Here is a 15,006-nt window from a genome sequence, read left to right on the forward strand (position 1 = left end):
CGATGTTCAGAAATTTAATTCTTAAAGAATTTTAGAGGATCCAGAATATTCTCAGCTTAAGAATTTCCCTTACATCGCCTAGAAAAATTTAAATAAAATTCTTCTTAATATTCTTAAATAATTGTTTTGCAATTTTTAAAGGTCAACTTATTTAACTTTTAGTTAACTTAAAAAGACGTTTTTCATATATAATTTTGATTTCATAATAATAGATCATAAATCTATAAGCGTAGTAAAAGTGATATCTTCTAATTATGATGTATGTATATTGACCCAATTAACCCTTTAAACCCAACTTTTTTTTTACACAAACCGTCAATAAAACAATTTTCTTTGATTCCCCAGAAAAACATTCAACATTTAATGGCAATGAAACTCACTTATAAATATCCATTGTAAATCATAGAAAATAATAATACGAAAACGATGAAAATATAAAATAATAATAATTGACAAAAGACCTTATTAACTTCCAAGAAAAGAAATATTTTTCCAATGTATTTAGCAATCAAATATTTTTTCGAAAGGGGAACACACTGCAATCGTGACCTTTGAGAGGGAAACGAGAAGGCAAAAAGTCAACTTAATAAATATATATCGATCAACTTTTACCATCCAGTGAAAACTAGCACGAAATCAAGCACATTTTTTTCTTTAAAAAAAGATTTAATAAATGTGACGTGCTCGGAAGACTTAATTGATTGAGATCAAATTAGATGATGGAAAGTCAAGTCTTGTTTGCCGCCTAATTGCCATCTCGTGGGATCACACTATGCGATTTAGCTATAATAAGTATAGGAAGTGATCCCTCACGAGGCACACAGAGAGTGATTAATTATTAGTGGCGCAGTGAGAAATTGCTTCTGTCTGAGAGACTTCTTGTATTTCACCGTGAAAATTTTCACGTGCTGAGGAGCTTCAAAAAAGCCACATTTGCGATCTGCACCCAAGTGTGAAGAGCTCTGAGAGTGATTCTGAGGCGAGGAGATGCGATGAATAAAATGCGACACAAGATCAATGAAGTCACTCCGCACGGTGCTGTGCCCCATGACGATGAAGTTGAGAATCAAGGAAAACGAAAGTTCATTACGTTTCATCTCACTTGAGGTTCGTTGTCTGTGTCCGTGTTGATGTCTATTGAATAATCATCTTTTGTCCACACAATTGCCACGCTTGCCCTTTCTTCCCATGGCCTAAACGAATCTTACAATAAAATTACACCATTCCCCGGGGTTCATGAGTCAAAATAATATTTTGCCAACAATGAGAGTAACCATTTTTTTTTTAAATATTTTTTCTTCATATTTAAAATAACTTTCACTGTGTTGCAAATGTTTTGCCGTTAAAGGTGTCAGTTTGAACTCATCATCAACAAAGACCGTAAACACGTTGTAATTGTGCGGGAATAAAAGTATGTGGTGGACAATAAAAGTTTGTCTTTTTTTTTGGGGGAAATTATTTTCACTCCCATTCCATTGAATTAACCGGCTTATAACAATTAAAATTCCCTGTCTTCTATTTTCCCTCCTACTGAAAGTTTTTCTCCATTGAGTGAGATTTTTTTTATTCAACACTTTCTTGTAACACTTTTATAAGATTCCTGTGCAAAAAATATTGTATTCTACAAATTAGCGAAGCAAATAAAGTAAAAAAAAAATTCTCGCAAAGTTAAGTTTGTTCAAAAAGTTTCAATGTTAAGTATTTCTTTTCTTTTGCAATTCTTATTAATGGTCTTTTGTTGTTTTTTTTCTGTGGAGGAAATAATGCAAAAGAAGAGGACACTTGCCCTACAAACTAAACTCGTATACTTTGAGTGTTAAAAGCAGATCTTGAAGTGGGAAAAGAGGAGTCTGGAGTTTATAAAGAAGCGCTAAAAACAATTTTTTGGAGTAAAAACGAAGAAGAAAAGCAACTATATTAATTAATGAACAATAATTATCAGCAGAAGATCTCCATCAACACTAATCAAACTCAAGATAAACCTAAAGAATTCTCTGCAACAAAATGTTCTTTACAAGAACAAATCTCTTCCTTTTTCTTGACAAACAGCGGGAGATTCTTTTAAAAGACATTTTGAACGAACCACATGCATAGAAGAGATTCCAGGCAAATTTTGACCCTGATCCATTGATCAAATACGACTCTATTTTTAATGGCGGGGAGCGATGATGAAGCTACCGTGTTGTTACTCGCGGACTTTTGTGGAAGAAAGCGAGAAAGAAGAAGCACCGTTGGGTTAAAAATGTCTGTGTTTGTGCTTTGAAGACGATACCGTCGTCTTCATTAGCTCACCTATGGAGTAGGTGCTTTCATATACGCGCAGAAATTCAATTGAATGGAAATCCCACCACGATCGCCATTCCATCGTCAGTCAACGTCTCACCTTCACAGCGATCAGACGCGCCAAAGAAACTTTCCACCAGCTGCGGTTGGATTTTTTATTGTTGTTGTTGTGTGAAATTAATTTTCTGAACAGATTTTTTTCCATTCTGAACCACAAATTTCAAGCAAAAGTGTTTTTAAGCTCTATAAGTATCATTCTTAAGGCAAAATTGCTCCGAAACGTACGATCGTGATCGTGTGGATTTATCCGCGTTGATTCATCTTCTTTTGATCACCCATAAGTAGAGAAAGTCACACACCAAAACGACCAATTTTAGTGGTCAGTGTGAAGGAATTAAAGAAGTTTAAAAAAAAATAAAGTGTCTGTGTGGTACAACATCAAATGGATCACAAAGCTCCGCAAGATTGTTAACAGTGCGCGATCGAATTAGGATAAAAATTGATCATCAGCCTCATCAGTGTCTTTCATGAAATTGGTATGTATAGTTATAATGTGGATGGATTATGTTGTGTGCGTTGTGTGTGCAATTATCTTAAATAGTGTTGAAAGTGGTTTTTGCAGAATAAATTTTACCTCACCATCGACCATCGTTGATTTTCTTGCAACATGTGCAACTTGAAAGACAAGATTTCGATTTTGTTGGGTCAAGTTCTGCCACTTTTTACTTTCCTCACACGCGCATTCCTCCACCTTTACTATTTTTGCCTTTCCTCTGATTTTTTTCTTCATATAGTATCAATTTTCTATAATTAAAAATCAATCTACTCTGAAGAAACGCCGTGGAAGAGAAACATTTAAATTATAACGTTTTTTTGTCTTTTTTTTCTATGAGAAAATTATTATATTTAATGAGATATTAAAAAGTTTGTGAGGTTTTTTGTCCACGAGGGCGGTGGTATTTGTGTAATGTTCATTATCAAGCATGATAATCTACATTTCCGATGATTTAAATGAAAATTCTGCAGACTCATTAAAAGCTCAAACGGTTCAAAAAGTTCATTGATTGCCCTAAGGCTGCACTTTCTTCGCTTTGAGAGTGCGTGAGATTTCAATGAAATTAAATGATTGATTTAAAATTGATTCAAAATAAACATATAACAAAAATAGACCTTAAACTGGCTAGCTTTTTTACCTTTTTCACCTCCTATTAAATGTCAATTTTAGGCTTTTCTTTTAACCAAGAAGAAATTATTTAAAAAGAGAATAAGATTAATTGTCGTAAATTATTAAATTTTTTAACACTTTTATCTTTCATGTTTCAAAAATAAATAGAAAGGAATTTATATGGGTTTCTATTACAAAATCAAGAAAAAAAACACTGATTGTATAAAACATTTTACAAGTTAACACCCTAAGAAGCAACATTCAGCTTAATTCAACCAATAAATTCAACCTGAATTATCATATTTCGTGATAGCATTTTCTATTTTCACATCTCAGTGATAATTCGATAATTTCTTTTCATTCTCTGCCATCACCTGTAGGCTTTTTCTCTTCAGCTGCTTTGGCGCTAGAGAGACGCGATGATGCTTTTTCCGGCATAGAAAAAAATGAGGCTATCTCAAAATATCTCAAGAATAGGAGAAATTAACATTTAATATTTTTTCAATTTGTGATTCAATTGTGTGGCGTTCATTTTTTTTCGTTGTGTGAGTTCATTACCATTGTCTATTGATACAGAAGATTTCATCTCCAGCTTGCTATATGGCTGTACCATACGCGATCGAATTAATTCATATTACAGACATTGCTAATATTGCTATAATATACATATATAGAAAATACTATATACACACATATTGTGGCGCTAATGTTGCCGCGTATATGCGAGTTGCAATTGAATTTACCGTGAGATCACTGCATGGTGAATTAATTGTAACAGAAAAGAGTGTTTGTGAAAGATCTATACCTTTGCAGATGCATCGCAATTCAATGCACACTGCATGCACCAATTTTCAGCAAAGCACCTTTTAGCTGTGATTCTTTCGAAGAAAAGAATAGCACAGCTTCTGTGTCCACTCTAAAACTCAAGGTCGTCGGATCGGGCTCAAACTTGGTATGAGCACGAATTAGGGTCCCCACATTCCAAAAAACGTATGCGCCGAAAAACTTTTCCGGCCGTCCGTCCGGCCGTCCGGCCGTCCGGCCGTCCTTCCGGCCGTCCGGCCGTAGTTTGGAGCTCAATTACAAGAGAACGGTAATAGATAGAGACTTGCGGTCAACGGAAAAGTTCAATTATCGACTGGAAGTCGTCCAACTATGATATCAAATTCAGCCCCCCACCCCTGCATCCGCCATTTTGAATTTTTTTCAATTTTGTTTTTGCTATATCTCAGCCTCTATTATAGCTAGAGGTCTGAAATTTTAATATGTTGTAGGGGCCCTTAAGACCTTTTCAACGATACTTCATTTCCAAAAATCGGACAAGCGGTTTAGCAAATATAGAGTTCTATCGTAAGTGGGCTATAACTCCTAAACCGCTTGACCGATTTGGACCAAACCGGTTTTGAATGAAAGATCTCAATGAGGTCTACAATTATCTATACATAGGAACTTTCAAAAGTTACCGCTAGAGGGCCTACAATCAAAAACAAAATTTTCGATGAGTTTTCGACCAGTTTTCGATTAATATCTCAAAAACTGGACGATAGATTTCGATTAAATTTTAGTATGTTATAGGTGATAGGCACACCTTTTAACCAAAAAAAAATAAAAAAAATTTATGTCGTGGTTTCAGAGATATAGACCAAAACAGGTTTCCATATGTACCGATTGTTGTAATATTGCCTTATATCGGCTTAACGGTACTTGATAAAGACTTTTCGATTGAAGTTTCATTAGGTATAGTGGGCATTACCTATCAGATTTTACTAATTTCAAAATTCAAAATGGCCGCCTTCTGCCATTTTGTTACATCAACAATTACTTTCATCTGTTCACATATATTTTAAACAAATTAATTGGCGCCCCGCGAAGCGGGGCGCCTTTTTTATACATAAAAAATATAAAAATATATAAACCTATAAATATACATATATAAGTACAATGATGGTCCAGCAGAGTAAAGGGAATGTACTGGTAAGTTTCACTTACGGGCTGTGATTCTTCCTTCAGATGACAGTCAAAGTGTGGTGAAGTACAATGATGGTCCAGCAGAGTAAAGGGAATGTACTGGTAAGTTTCACTTACGGGCTGTGATTCTTCCTTCAGATGACAGTCCAAGTGTGGTGAAAATTGAGGTGGACAAATTTTTAGGAATGGCTTTCTCACGCATCGAATCACAGCCAACGCGTGTAAATTCTGGGGAAAGGCTTACTCATGCGCGTTGGCTGTGATTCGTTGCGTGAGAAAGCCATTCCTAAAAATTTGTCCACCTCAATTTTCACCACACTTGGACTGTCATCTGAAGGAAGAATCACAGCCCGTAAGTGAAACTTACCAGTACATTCCCTTTACTCTGCTGGACCATCATTGTACTTCACCACACTTTGACTGTCATCTGAAGGAAGAATCACAGCCCGTAATTTTTTATGTAATCCACGTTTGCAAGTAAAAGTTCTTCCCACCTCAATGGAGTTGTGACGAAAGGGGGATTGTAAATTAATGAACAAAAAAAAATAAAAGAAGTAAAACATTGGCAAGAAAAAAGTAAATTGATGGAAATTCGCACACAAATCTCTTTTTATTGCTAATTTTATGTGCATCACCATATGCCAAACAAACTCATACTAATCCCATTAAAATATGTTGCAAGTTCACATGTAAATTTCACTTTTTGCAGACACACATTGAGAATGTCAGGGAGATGCAGAAATTTTCTTGCAACTGAGGAAATTTGCACACATATACTTTGAAGAAATGCATTCCATGTGAAAAAGCGCCTAATGATGAGGAGATTGATCAAGCAAAATTTGCATTAGATGAAGCAAAAAATTGCAGTCAAACTCATACTTTCAATTACGTGATTCTTTTTTTGTGTCAGAGATTTTTTTCTTACTCCATAGGAATGCATAGTTCTTCCTGGAAGGCATACCTACCTTCATATATGTATAGTGAATATTTTGTAATTTATCTATTGCATTAATTAATTATTTACTTTGTTCATTTGAATAGAAAAATGAATGCAATAAGGTAAATAAAAATAAAAATAATTCCAATGAAATTGTGAAAAAAGAATACCTACAAATAAACCCATTAGGTATTAATATTTAGGATTTAATTTATATTTTTTATGATTACCTATACGATTTTATAATCAAATAAATGGCTTAGAAAATTCCAAGAGATCGATTTATGAAGAAGGAGAAATAATTGTTAATTTTTCTATTAATTGGAAATCATCCCACTTTCAAAGTTAACCCAAAGCAGCCAACACACATTAAATAATAAAAAAAACACTGATCATTTTGATATTTATTCAATGGGCAGTAATAGCTGTTAATTTAATTCTTACTAGAAGATGTATTTAGCCAAAAAAATCGAAAAGATTTAAGAAAAAAAAAATAATAAAAGGATCATAAGTACGGCATCTAATGAGTTAACTAGTTAGGTATCTACCATAAAGTGGAGCTAATCGGTACCTACACTATACAAAATCAACTTTGATAGATCCTTGTAAAATGTTTAAAAATTCCCCACAAGGAATCAATAGATCCTTCCAGCAGGAACTGATAAATTTAACCTTTAACATCCTTTAAACACAACTACCCTATTTTCTTTAAAAATTTCTTGAACTTTAACTCCTCTTAAATTATGGAAATTCCGTGAGCGAGCTCTTCCTTGAATTTCTCATTAAAAATGAGACCATCATGACCATTCAATTTCCGCACGAGTATTGTCGCTTTTGCAAGATGGAAAAGCAGGTTAAGCCAATAAAATGTCTTGAAAAATGCACTGAGTGGTAGTAATTCTAAATGTTCATTACATAAATCACCCAAATAGTCGCTGAAACAAATCATCATGTAGTTATAAGAATACAAATTCGTGTCACGCAAACCCATCAATTATATCTCAATTTGTAGTATAGAGTATCGCCACAAAATGAAGCTTTTCTCTTTCGAATGGCATAAAAAAATAATGTTTGAAATATTCAGAGAAACATAATGTTCCTCCCTGTAGCATTTGTGTTCTCATTGATGATCTCTACACTTGTCGGGGTCAGTGTTTGTCAATTTGAATTGACTATGAGGCACGAATGCCGTGTGATTATGTAAAAATGAAGAAGCGACACTCATTGAGAGGTCATTTGCATAACACGCTTTCTTTTTGTTGCAGTTTGCGGGAGAATTTCAAAATGCCAACACTTTGGTCCACTCTCGTGGCTCTCATTCTGGTCCCCCTGTGTCTGGCCACACCGCTGCCCGTGCCAATTGAGTACCCACTCACCTACAATCACCTGTCGCTTGCAACACCACGAGAGATCAATGACTTGACCGCTGAGACAATGCAGAAGGCGCAAAAGGATGTCGTCACGACAATTTCAGAAGTTCAGAGGCTCCTTGCTGCAGATCCCTCCCTGCCACGACTCACAAGGTTGGTACCTTTCTTTTGCTCAAAAGCATTAAAAATCATTAAATTAAATTAACAAAAAAATAATTAATTTAAAAATGTTGAAAAATGACGCCAAAAGTGTTGAGCTGTGAAGGCTATAACAAACTACCAAAAATTACCATGTAGAAAATGAAATTTTCACATAAAAATAAAATTTCAATTGCATTAAAAATTGATTAAAATGCAATCTTATTCATGGAGCTTGATGAAAAAATTTCTTTTTCATTTTAGGGGTGAAATTGCGGATTTATTCGAAACCGTGACGAAGGAAGAATACGTGAAGAGTGTCCATGCTGGGGATATGAATCGTGCAAAGCACATGAGAGCCCTTATGCTGGTACTGCCCTACAATACAAAGAACATCCCCTCAGACAATCTCGAGGAGCTCTACACTCGACCCCCAGTTACAAAAGTCGTCCCCTCTGAGATTAAACCCACCACGATGATACAGAAGAAACCAGCTCATCGACCGGAACTTGTGGCCAAGATTGATGATTACGTTGCAACAACGTATCATCCCAAAACACAGAAACGAAAGACACACCAACCTGATGTCTACGTGACGACATTCCACCCAAAGACTGCCCCAGCATTCACGGCTGAACCCACGGTACCCACAAAGGCACTCACCGTGGAGCAAAAGTCAAAATATAGCAGCCACTACAGTGCCGAAGTTGCCAATTTTGAGGAGAAATCGAAACCGCCAATGAGAGAAAATGTTGTGGATTTACTAGCGGCCATCGGACTCACTCCAGATACCGCACCAACAACCACAACGACAACAACACCCACACCCACCACGACAAAAAAACCCGAACTCACGCCGGAGCTTGAGGAATTGCTGAAATCTTTTGGATTCCTGCAAGATAATGAGCCAAAGGATGAGCCACAAATTGCCCAAGAAGAAACACGATCGGCAAATTATGCAACGACTGCATTTAAACCCCTTCCGGAATCTCTGGCTAAGCAGGATTACAAGAAAATCCTCTCAGCCCCAATTCAACCAGATGACTTTGTGGCATTCAAACCCATCCCAAAGGATACCTTCAAGGCTCTCGATGATGACAATAGGAGCTTCTTTAGAGCCCTTGGGCTCATTGCTGAAGTTGAGGAAGAAGTTACAACAGTCAGGCCAACGAGTAAAATGCCCAGGATGATAAATATGCCCGAAATTGATCCAGACCTCCCACTACCGAATAATATGCTCCAAGCTCTGGATAAAGTAGGAATTGTCAGGAAGGGAACAACAGCGCCGCAGAAAGTGGAGGAAACTACGACGAATATTCCTCCATCCTCATCCACTACAGAGAGCTCAACCACGGCAAAGGCAACATCAGCTAGATCAACATCAGTACGATCAACGTCGGTGCGATCAACATCAGCACGAACAACAGCAGCAAGATCAACCACAGAAAAAACAACCACCACAGTATCTTCATCTACCTCAAAATCAAGTACAACAACGACTGTTACACCGAGAAATCATCGGCCAGTCCGGGTATCATCCCGTGCTAGGGTCTTCTCCCTGCCCGAGAAAGATATGCAAGTCCCAAAGAAAATTACAATTCCAACGAGAGATCCCAAACAGAAGCCAATTGAGGTGACACAGGAAGATCTCGATCATCTCCACTATCTCCTCGAAACAATTCAGAATCTTGATAAACTCAATGCCTCAATTGAGGGTAGCACCCCATCTTCCAAGTCAAAGTACAATGTCAAGTCCCTCCTTGGCATTGGTCCTGATCCTGTGTCTCATGTTGAATTGGAACTGGCAAAGAATGAAGTGAAGCGTCAGAAGGAGCAAAAGCGACAGGCTGATGATGCAATCACCACAAGCCCTGAGCCTGTGAGGTTCTCTCTCAATCTCACAGATTCCTCATCATCCATTGGAGATTCCACTGCGACCCTTGGGGACTCAACGGCAACTATTGCAGACACTGCTGCAGATGCACAATCAGATGCCGAAGTCAAGCTCCCTGATCTCACAAGTTTAACAGACACGTCGTCGTCAACAACAACATCCACAACTTCCACGCCATCGCTCCTTCTTGCAGAATCCTTTCCAGGACTTGATCCTGTAACAGAGAGACCCCTGCCACCACCACGAAGAACGGGATTCTACTTCCTTGCCGATTGGAATTCCTTCCTCGAGGTGGGAGATGGCAAGGAAAAGGTGGAAGTGAGATTCCAACCACAAGTTGGTGATCCAAGTCGCTTCCTTCCAGTCACTGTGCCGTAAATCCTCATTTTTATATTCGAATTTTCTTAGCAATAAAATCTCCGAAAAATTATGGGACTTTGGTGCTTGAACTCTTATTCTCTGGGGAAATGAGCTTTTCTTTGATTTGAATCCCCTCCCTTCAATCTCCATATCCGAAATTTTATTTAAAAATCCTCCTGTATAGCTTATTTTTATAAAAAAGAAGAAAAATATCGATATTAAGAAAGTATAACTAGTGATTTTTATATAGGTTTTATAGAAAGGAAATAAATTTATGGGTGAAATTCACCAGTCAGACAGACTTTTAAGATTCCTTAAGAAAGACTTAAGTTTTCTTTTTTTTTAATTTTAAAGCTTTACGACCTCAAGTTTTCTTAAGATCCTTTAAGTTTTCCTAAGATTCTTTAAATTTTCTTAAAGAGTCTTTAAATTTTCTTAAGATTCTTAAAGTTATCTTAAGATTCTTAAAATTTTCTTGAGATTCTTTAACTTTCCTAAGATTCTTTAAGTTCTCCTAAGATTCTTAAAATTTTCCTAAGATTCTTGAAGTTTTTTAAAGATTTTTAAAGTTATTTTATTAGTTTTCTCAAGATTCTTTCAGTTTTCTGAATAATTTTTCAAATGTTTTTTTTAATCGTCTTAAAGCATAGAATTTAGTAACAAGCTTTATTTACTTAAAAAATCTTAAATTTTTCCTAAGAAATATTAAGTTTTTTTCTTAAGGAAACTTGAGAAAATTTAATGAATCTTAAGAAAACTTCAAAAAAAACTTAAGAAAAATTAAACAATCTTAAGTACACTCTAAAAATCTTAAGAAAACTTAAGCCTTTCCTAAGAAATCTTAAGTCTGTCTAACTAGTGAATGTCACCCTATAATAAAAAAAAATTTGTGGTTGTTTTATTGCCAATTAGAATTTCTAAAGGAGTCAAGTCCGCAATTTAGTGGTAACAGTTCTGATGAAGAAAGGATCTTCAGCAAAAAGTCGTAAAAGAATTTATCAAATCAGCAGAATCGTTGATAAGAACAAAGAATTTAAGCGGTAAGTTAGTAGCAAAAATAATTATTTGATTGTTTCCTCATAATAAAACTTTATTTCCGCAATATTTTCCGGCTAAGATTTCGTTTGAATCTCTTTCGTAGAATTTCTTTAACAAAATTTCTTACTTTTTAGAACTCTGCAGTGAAACCAATATTGATGATTTTCAAAATTAAAAAAAAAATTAGTGCCACTGTCATTAAATTAAGTCGTTTGTTTTAAGAGAAATTACTTGATTATGTCAGCTAATTGCTTTTATTAGTGATTGATTTGAATTGTTACTGTTCAGTGCTATTTATGTTTTTTTTGCAATATAATAAATAAACTTACTTATGTAGTTTTTTTCTTTTTATAAAATATTCCTATTTTATTGTAAAATTACTTAATACGTTATTTTGACCAGTCTCTCTAAGAACTATCCTTAAATTGTTGCATTTTATTTATTTGTTCTTCACTATAAGGCAATGATTCATCAAGTACTGCAAATTTATTCATCTTACTGCATTACTGCTAAATGTTTTTTTTTTATCTTCACTAAAACTGTGAGAGATATAGTTTCGGCACGATTATTCCTTTTTCTTTTGTCAAATGAAATCCCTACATATTCGGACGGATTTACAATTTCGTGGCACACATATTTGTATCATAATGTTCAGTTGAAGAGAGTTTATTTCCTTTTGCATTAACTTCATTTTTAAACACTAAAAAAAATCCACTAGAATGGGAAAAGTCTCTGTTAGCAACTCTCTCCACTTGTAGTTTTCTTTTCTTCTTCAATTTTTACACAAGTAGCAATAGAATTCAAATTATCTAAAATTAATGTAATAAAAAAAGAATTAGAATATATTTTAAAAAAAATCTAATCAGTGTCTTTTGAAAGTAAAATCTATGTATATACCTTGCGCATTCTCACTGACTAATAAAATGATCAATTTTCATTGATCCTCTCTCTCGTTCACTTTCTCTCTCGCGCTCTGTACAATTTAATTGGGAGTATCACACTTTTTTTTGTTCTAAATTATTTTTTGAAGATTATTCAGGATTTTTCTTTTTTTTCATTCATTTGCGCTGAGATGCGTAGACCTAAGAATTGAGCCATTTTATCTAATGTACCCTCCTCCTCACACTTCAATACTGTTTAAACTGCCGGATGAGATATTTTCAGTGTGGGCCCCTAAGCGTGCCGTTGGGGGTCTCTTGGCTCCACTTTGTGCCCGTATTGGCATTGGGGAACGATTGTGATGCATCATCCGTGGACTACTCGGTACCGGAATACCCGTTGGGTGCTTCCTTGTGCGCCTCATGGATGAGCTGTCCGTCTGATTGTGTGGCCCCTTGACGTCTCCATTGTTGAATTGCCGCACATTGCCCCGTCGTTCCACAAGGAGTGTCTGCGGTGTGCAATTGTTGTTCTGCTGCTGCACCAAATGCCCCGGATTCGTCGCCGCCACGGGGGTTGGCATTGAATTTGGCAGGAAACGCATCTCCATCACATTGCGATTCTAGAACATTCACGCTGATTTCTAAACTAGAAGAAATTCTTCGTTGTCGCTCTAAACTGGCTTTTATCTAACAGGCAGTTTTGGTGTGTGATTGGGATTTGTGAGATAGATTTCAACTAAACAACAAATTTTACTCCAAAGATGGGATTTTTGAAAGGATTTCTTTTTTTTAGGGGACGATTTTGTTGGATTTCGCAACTAAACACAACATTTATATAAATAGCCAAATACGTGTTAATGGAAAGAGAGATTTGACGGTGTTAGTTGCGCCTTTTTATCTAATATTCCCGCTCTATTTTCATTTCTTCCTTTATTTATAATTTTCCAAAGTTTATTAAAGAAAATTTTATATTCTCCACGCTATTGCATTAAGGGGGGTCTCTTTTGAGAGCTGGTGAAATTAAATGTTTATATTTTTCTTAGAGTTTTTCTTAAACTTGGTTTTCAAGTGTTGGTCACATTAAAAGACTTCTTATTGAAAGGTAAGAAAATCACTCGCCATCTTGTGATTTTTCTCAAAACTCAAAGGTAGGTTTTTCTCAGAATCTACTGGATGGATTTTGATGGGGTAAAAAGCAAATGAAAGAGGAAGCATCAACGAACAATGTACCGGAACGAATTTTGGAATTTCTATTCAGAACCCTATGAAAAGTACACAAGAATATTTTCTCAGCCTCAAAGTCGAAATTCCAAAATCTGTTCTGGTAAATTGTTCGTTGTAACTTCCTCTTTCATTTGCTTTTTACCCCATCAAAATCCATCCAGTTGATCCTGAGAAAAACCTACCTTTGTGTTTTAGGGTAGTTCTTTTGAAGTTTAAGAAAATCAGTGATTTTCTTAATCTTCAAAAATTAAGCTACAAATGTAACCAACATCGAAAAACCAAGTTTAATAAAAACCCCAAGAAAAAAGAAAACTTTAAAAATATCTCAATTCCAACAATTTGCCCAAGAGACCCCCCTTAAAGACGATAAGCGTGGGAGAAAAGTAAAAATTTTCCGCTTACCTTGTCACCCTCCTGAGCCAGAGGATTCGCCGTGATATTCATACGAGGCACAACACCATTCAGACGGCTACTTTTGTGAATTGGTGACCCAAGGACTCTACCCCCTCCCACGGGAAATCCATTGGGTTCCGCTTGAATGTGATCCGGGTGGGCTTTACTTTCCGTCACACCATCTACAGAAAAAATAAAGAAATTAGATACCTCACAGGCAAGTAAATTAAAAAAAAAATCGGACTAACCGTCTGCTTGAGTCTTCTTTCGCTTCTTAATGCACACACACGTGAGAATGATCAGCAAGAGCAAAAGTCCACCCCCGCCAGCACCTCCAGCGATAAGCGGCAAATTCGACGATGTGCTCTGGGATGATTCCGATGCAGCCACCACTGAAGGTGTGATTGTGGGCGCTTGCGTGGGTGGCTTTAGTGTCTTTCCCGTGAGAATTGCACTGAATTCCGATGCAGCCGATGCCGTGAAACTCTGCAGTTTAAATTCATACGCTGTCCCCGGTTCCAGATAATCCATCGTCCAGTGACGCACATGCATCCCATCCACCATTGCTTTGGAATACTCTCCGGCCGTTGATGCGGGCCGGAAGTGAATGTAGAAACCATCAATTGGTGTGGGTGGATTCGATGGGAAGCCCCATGAAAGTCTGATAGCCGTCTCCGTGACACCTTCGACTTTTTGCAAAGTTGGCGCCGTAAGGTGACTCTTGGCCACACTCAACTGTGATGCCTTCTGCAAGTGAAACTTCCCCGATGTATTGCCCAATTTGTTGTCATTATTTGAATACACAGCAGCTATCCGGAAGCGATAGAGTTGATCGGGTTTCAATCCTTGCACCTCATACGACCGTACATGGGGTGGAATATCCTCACTACATGTCATCCATTGCGATCGTGGGATCTTTCGTGCAAGATCTCCCAACATTCGATATTGTACTTTGAAGAATTGTATTGGAAGTCCCTCTTCCGATGGTACTGACCATCGTACCATAACTGATTCATCTGAGAGTCTCGTCACACTTGGTCTCGATGGTGGAATCATCACGGCTATTTGTATAAAAAAAAAAATGAATCAGAATTTTTCTTGAAAAAATAAAAAAAATGAAAATGAATGAATTTCCCATGAAAATATGGATATTTTCCTCACTTCTAAAGAACTTACGATGCTTGTGCTTCTTCCTTCCGGTTCCTTTTTGCTTTCCTGCATGCTCTATGCTGGATTTTGTGGATTCCGGAACAGATCCAAGGGGGGAAACTTCAATTTCTCCCGGAATTTGCTTTGGATTCACTTGCAGCAAATTTCCCTCATTGACCTAACAGAGAAGAGAAATGATTTAATGT

The 15,006-nt window shown here is 36.5% G+C and overlaps 2 protein-coding genes across 16 annotated transcripts in view; one reads left to right on the top strand and one right to left on the bottom strand.

Moving 5' to 3' along the window:
• Positions 1-2,369: 2,369 nt before the first annotated feature.
• Positions 2,370-10,325, top strand: LOC129790830 (mucin-2). The gene is made up of 3 exons (XM_055828594.1): positions 2,370-2,819; positions 7,619-7,876; positions 8,126-10,325. The coding sequence occupies exons 2-3, from the start codon at positions 7,638-7,640 to the stop codon at positions 10,131-10,133; spliced, it is 2,247 nt and encodes a 748-aa protein (XP_055684569.1). The 5' UTR covers positions 2,370-2,819; positions 7,619-7,637; the 3' UTR covers positions 10,134-10,325.
• Positions 10,326-11,179: 854 nt separating this feature from the next.
• Positions 11,180-15,006, bottom strand: part of LOC129790770 (interference hedgehog) — a 43,142-nt gene continuing 39,315 nt past the window's right edge. For 3 of the 15 annotated variants that reach the window (XM_055828500.1, XM_055828491.1, XM_055828483.1), the window contains 4 exons: positions 14,813-14,978; positions 13,900-14,712; positions 13,661-13,833; positions 11,180-12,654 (listed from right to left, as the gene is read on the bottom strand). In XM_055828500.1, the coding sequence (XP_055684475.1) occupies positions 12,274-12,654; positions 13,661-13,833; positions 13,900-14,712; positions 14,813-14,978 (1,533 nt within the window). In that variant the 3' untranslated portion in view covers positions 11,180-12,273. Of the gene's footprint in view, positions 12,681-13,660; positions 13,834-13,899; positions 14,713-14,812; positions 14,979-15,006 lie in introns of all 15 variants that reach the window. The other 12 variants (XM_055828534.1, XM_055828527.1, XM_055828519.1 and 9 more) reach the window with 9 other exon arrangements.

This window comes from Lutzomyia longipalpis, chromosome 1 (genome assembly GCF_024334085.1).
Source record: "Lutzomyia longipalpis isolate SR_M1_2022 chromosome 1, ASM2433408v1".
Taxonomy (NCBI): domain Eukaryota; kingdom Metazoa; phylum Arthropoda; class Insecta; order Diptera; family Psychodidae; genus Lutzomyia; species Lutzomyia longipalpis.

Bases quoted from the DNA above. Each gene is read 5' to 3' on its own strand.
- LOC129790830 (XM_055828594.1), top strand. From the start codon at position 7,638: ATGCCAACACTTTGGTCCACTCTCGTGGCTCTCATTCTGGTCCCCCTG. The intron at 7,877-8,125 runs GTTGGTACCTTT...TTTTCATTTTAG, and splicing joins TCCCTGCCACGACTCACAAG to GGGTGAAATTGCGGATTTAT.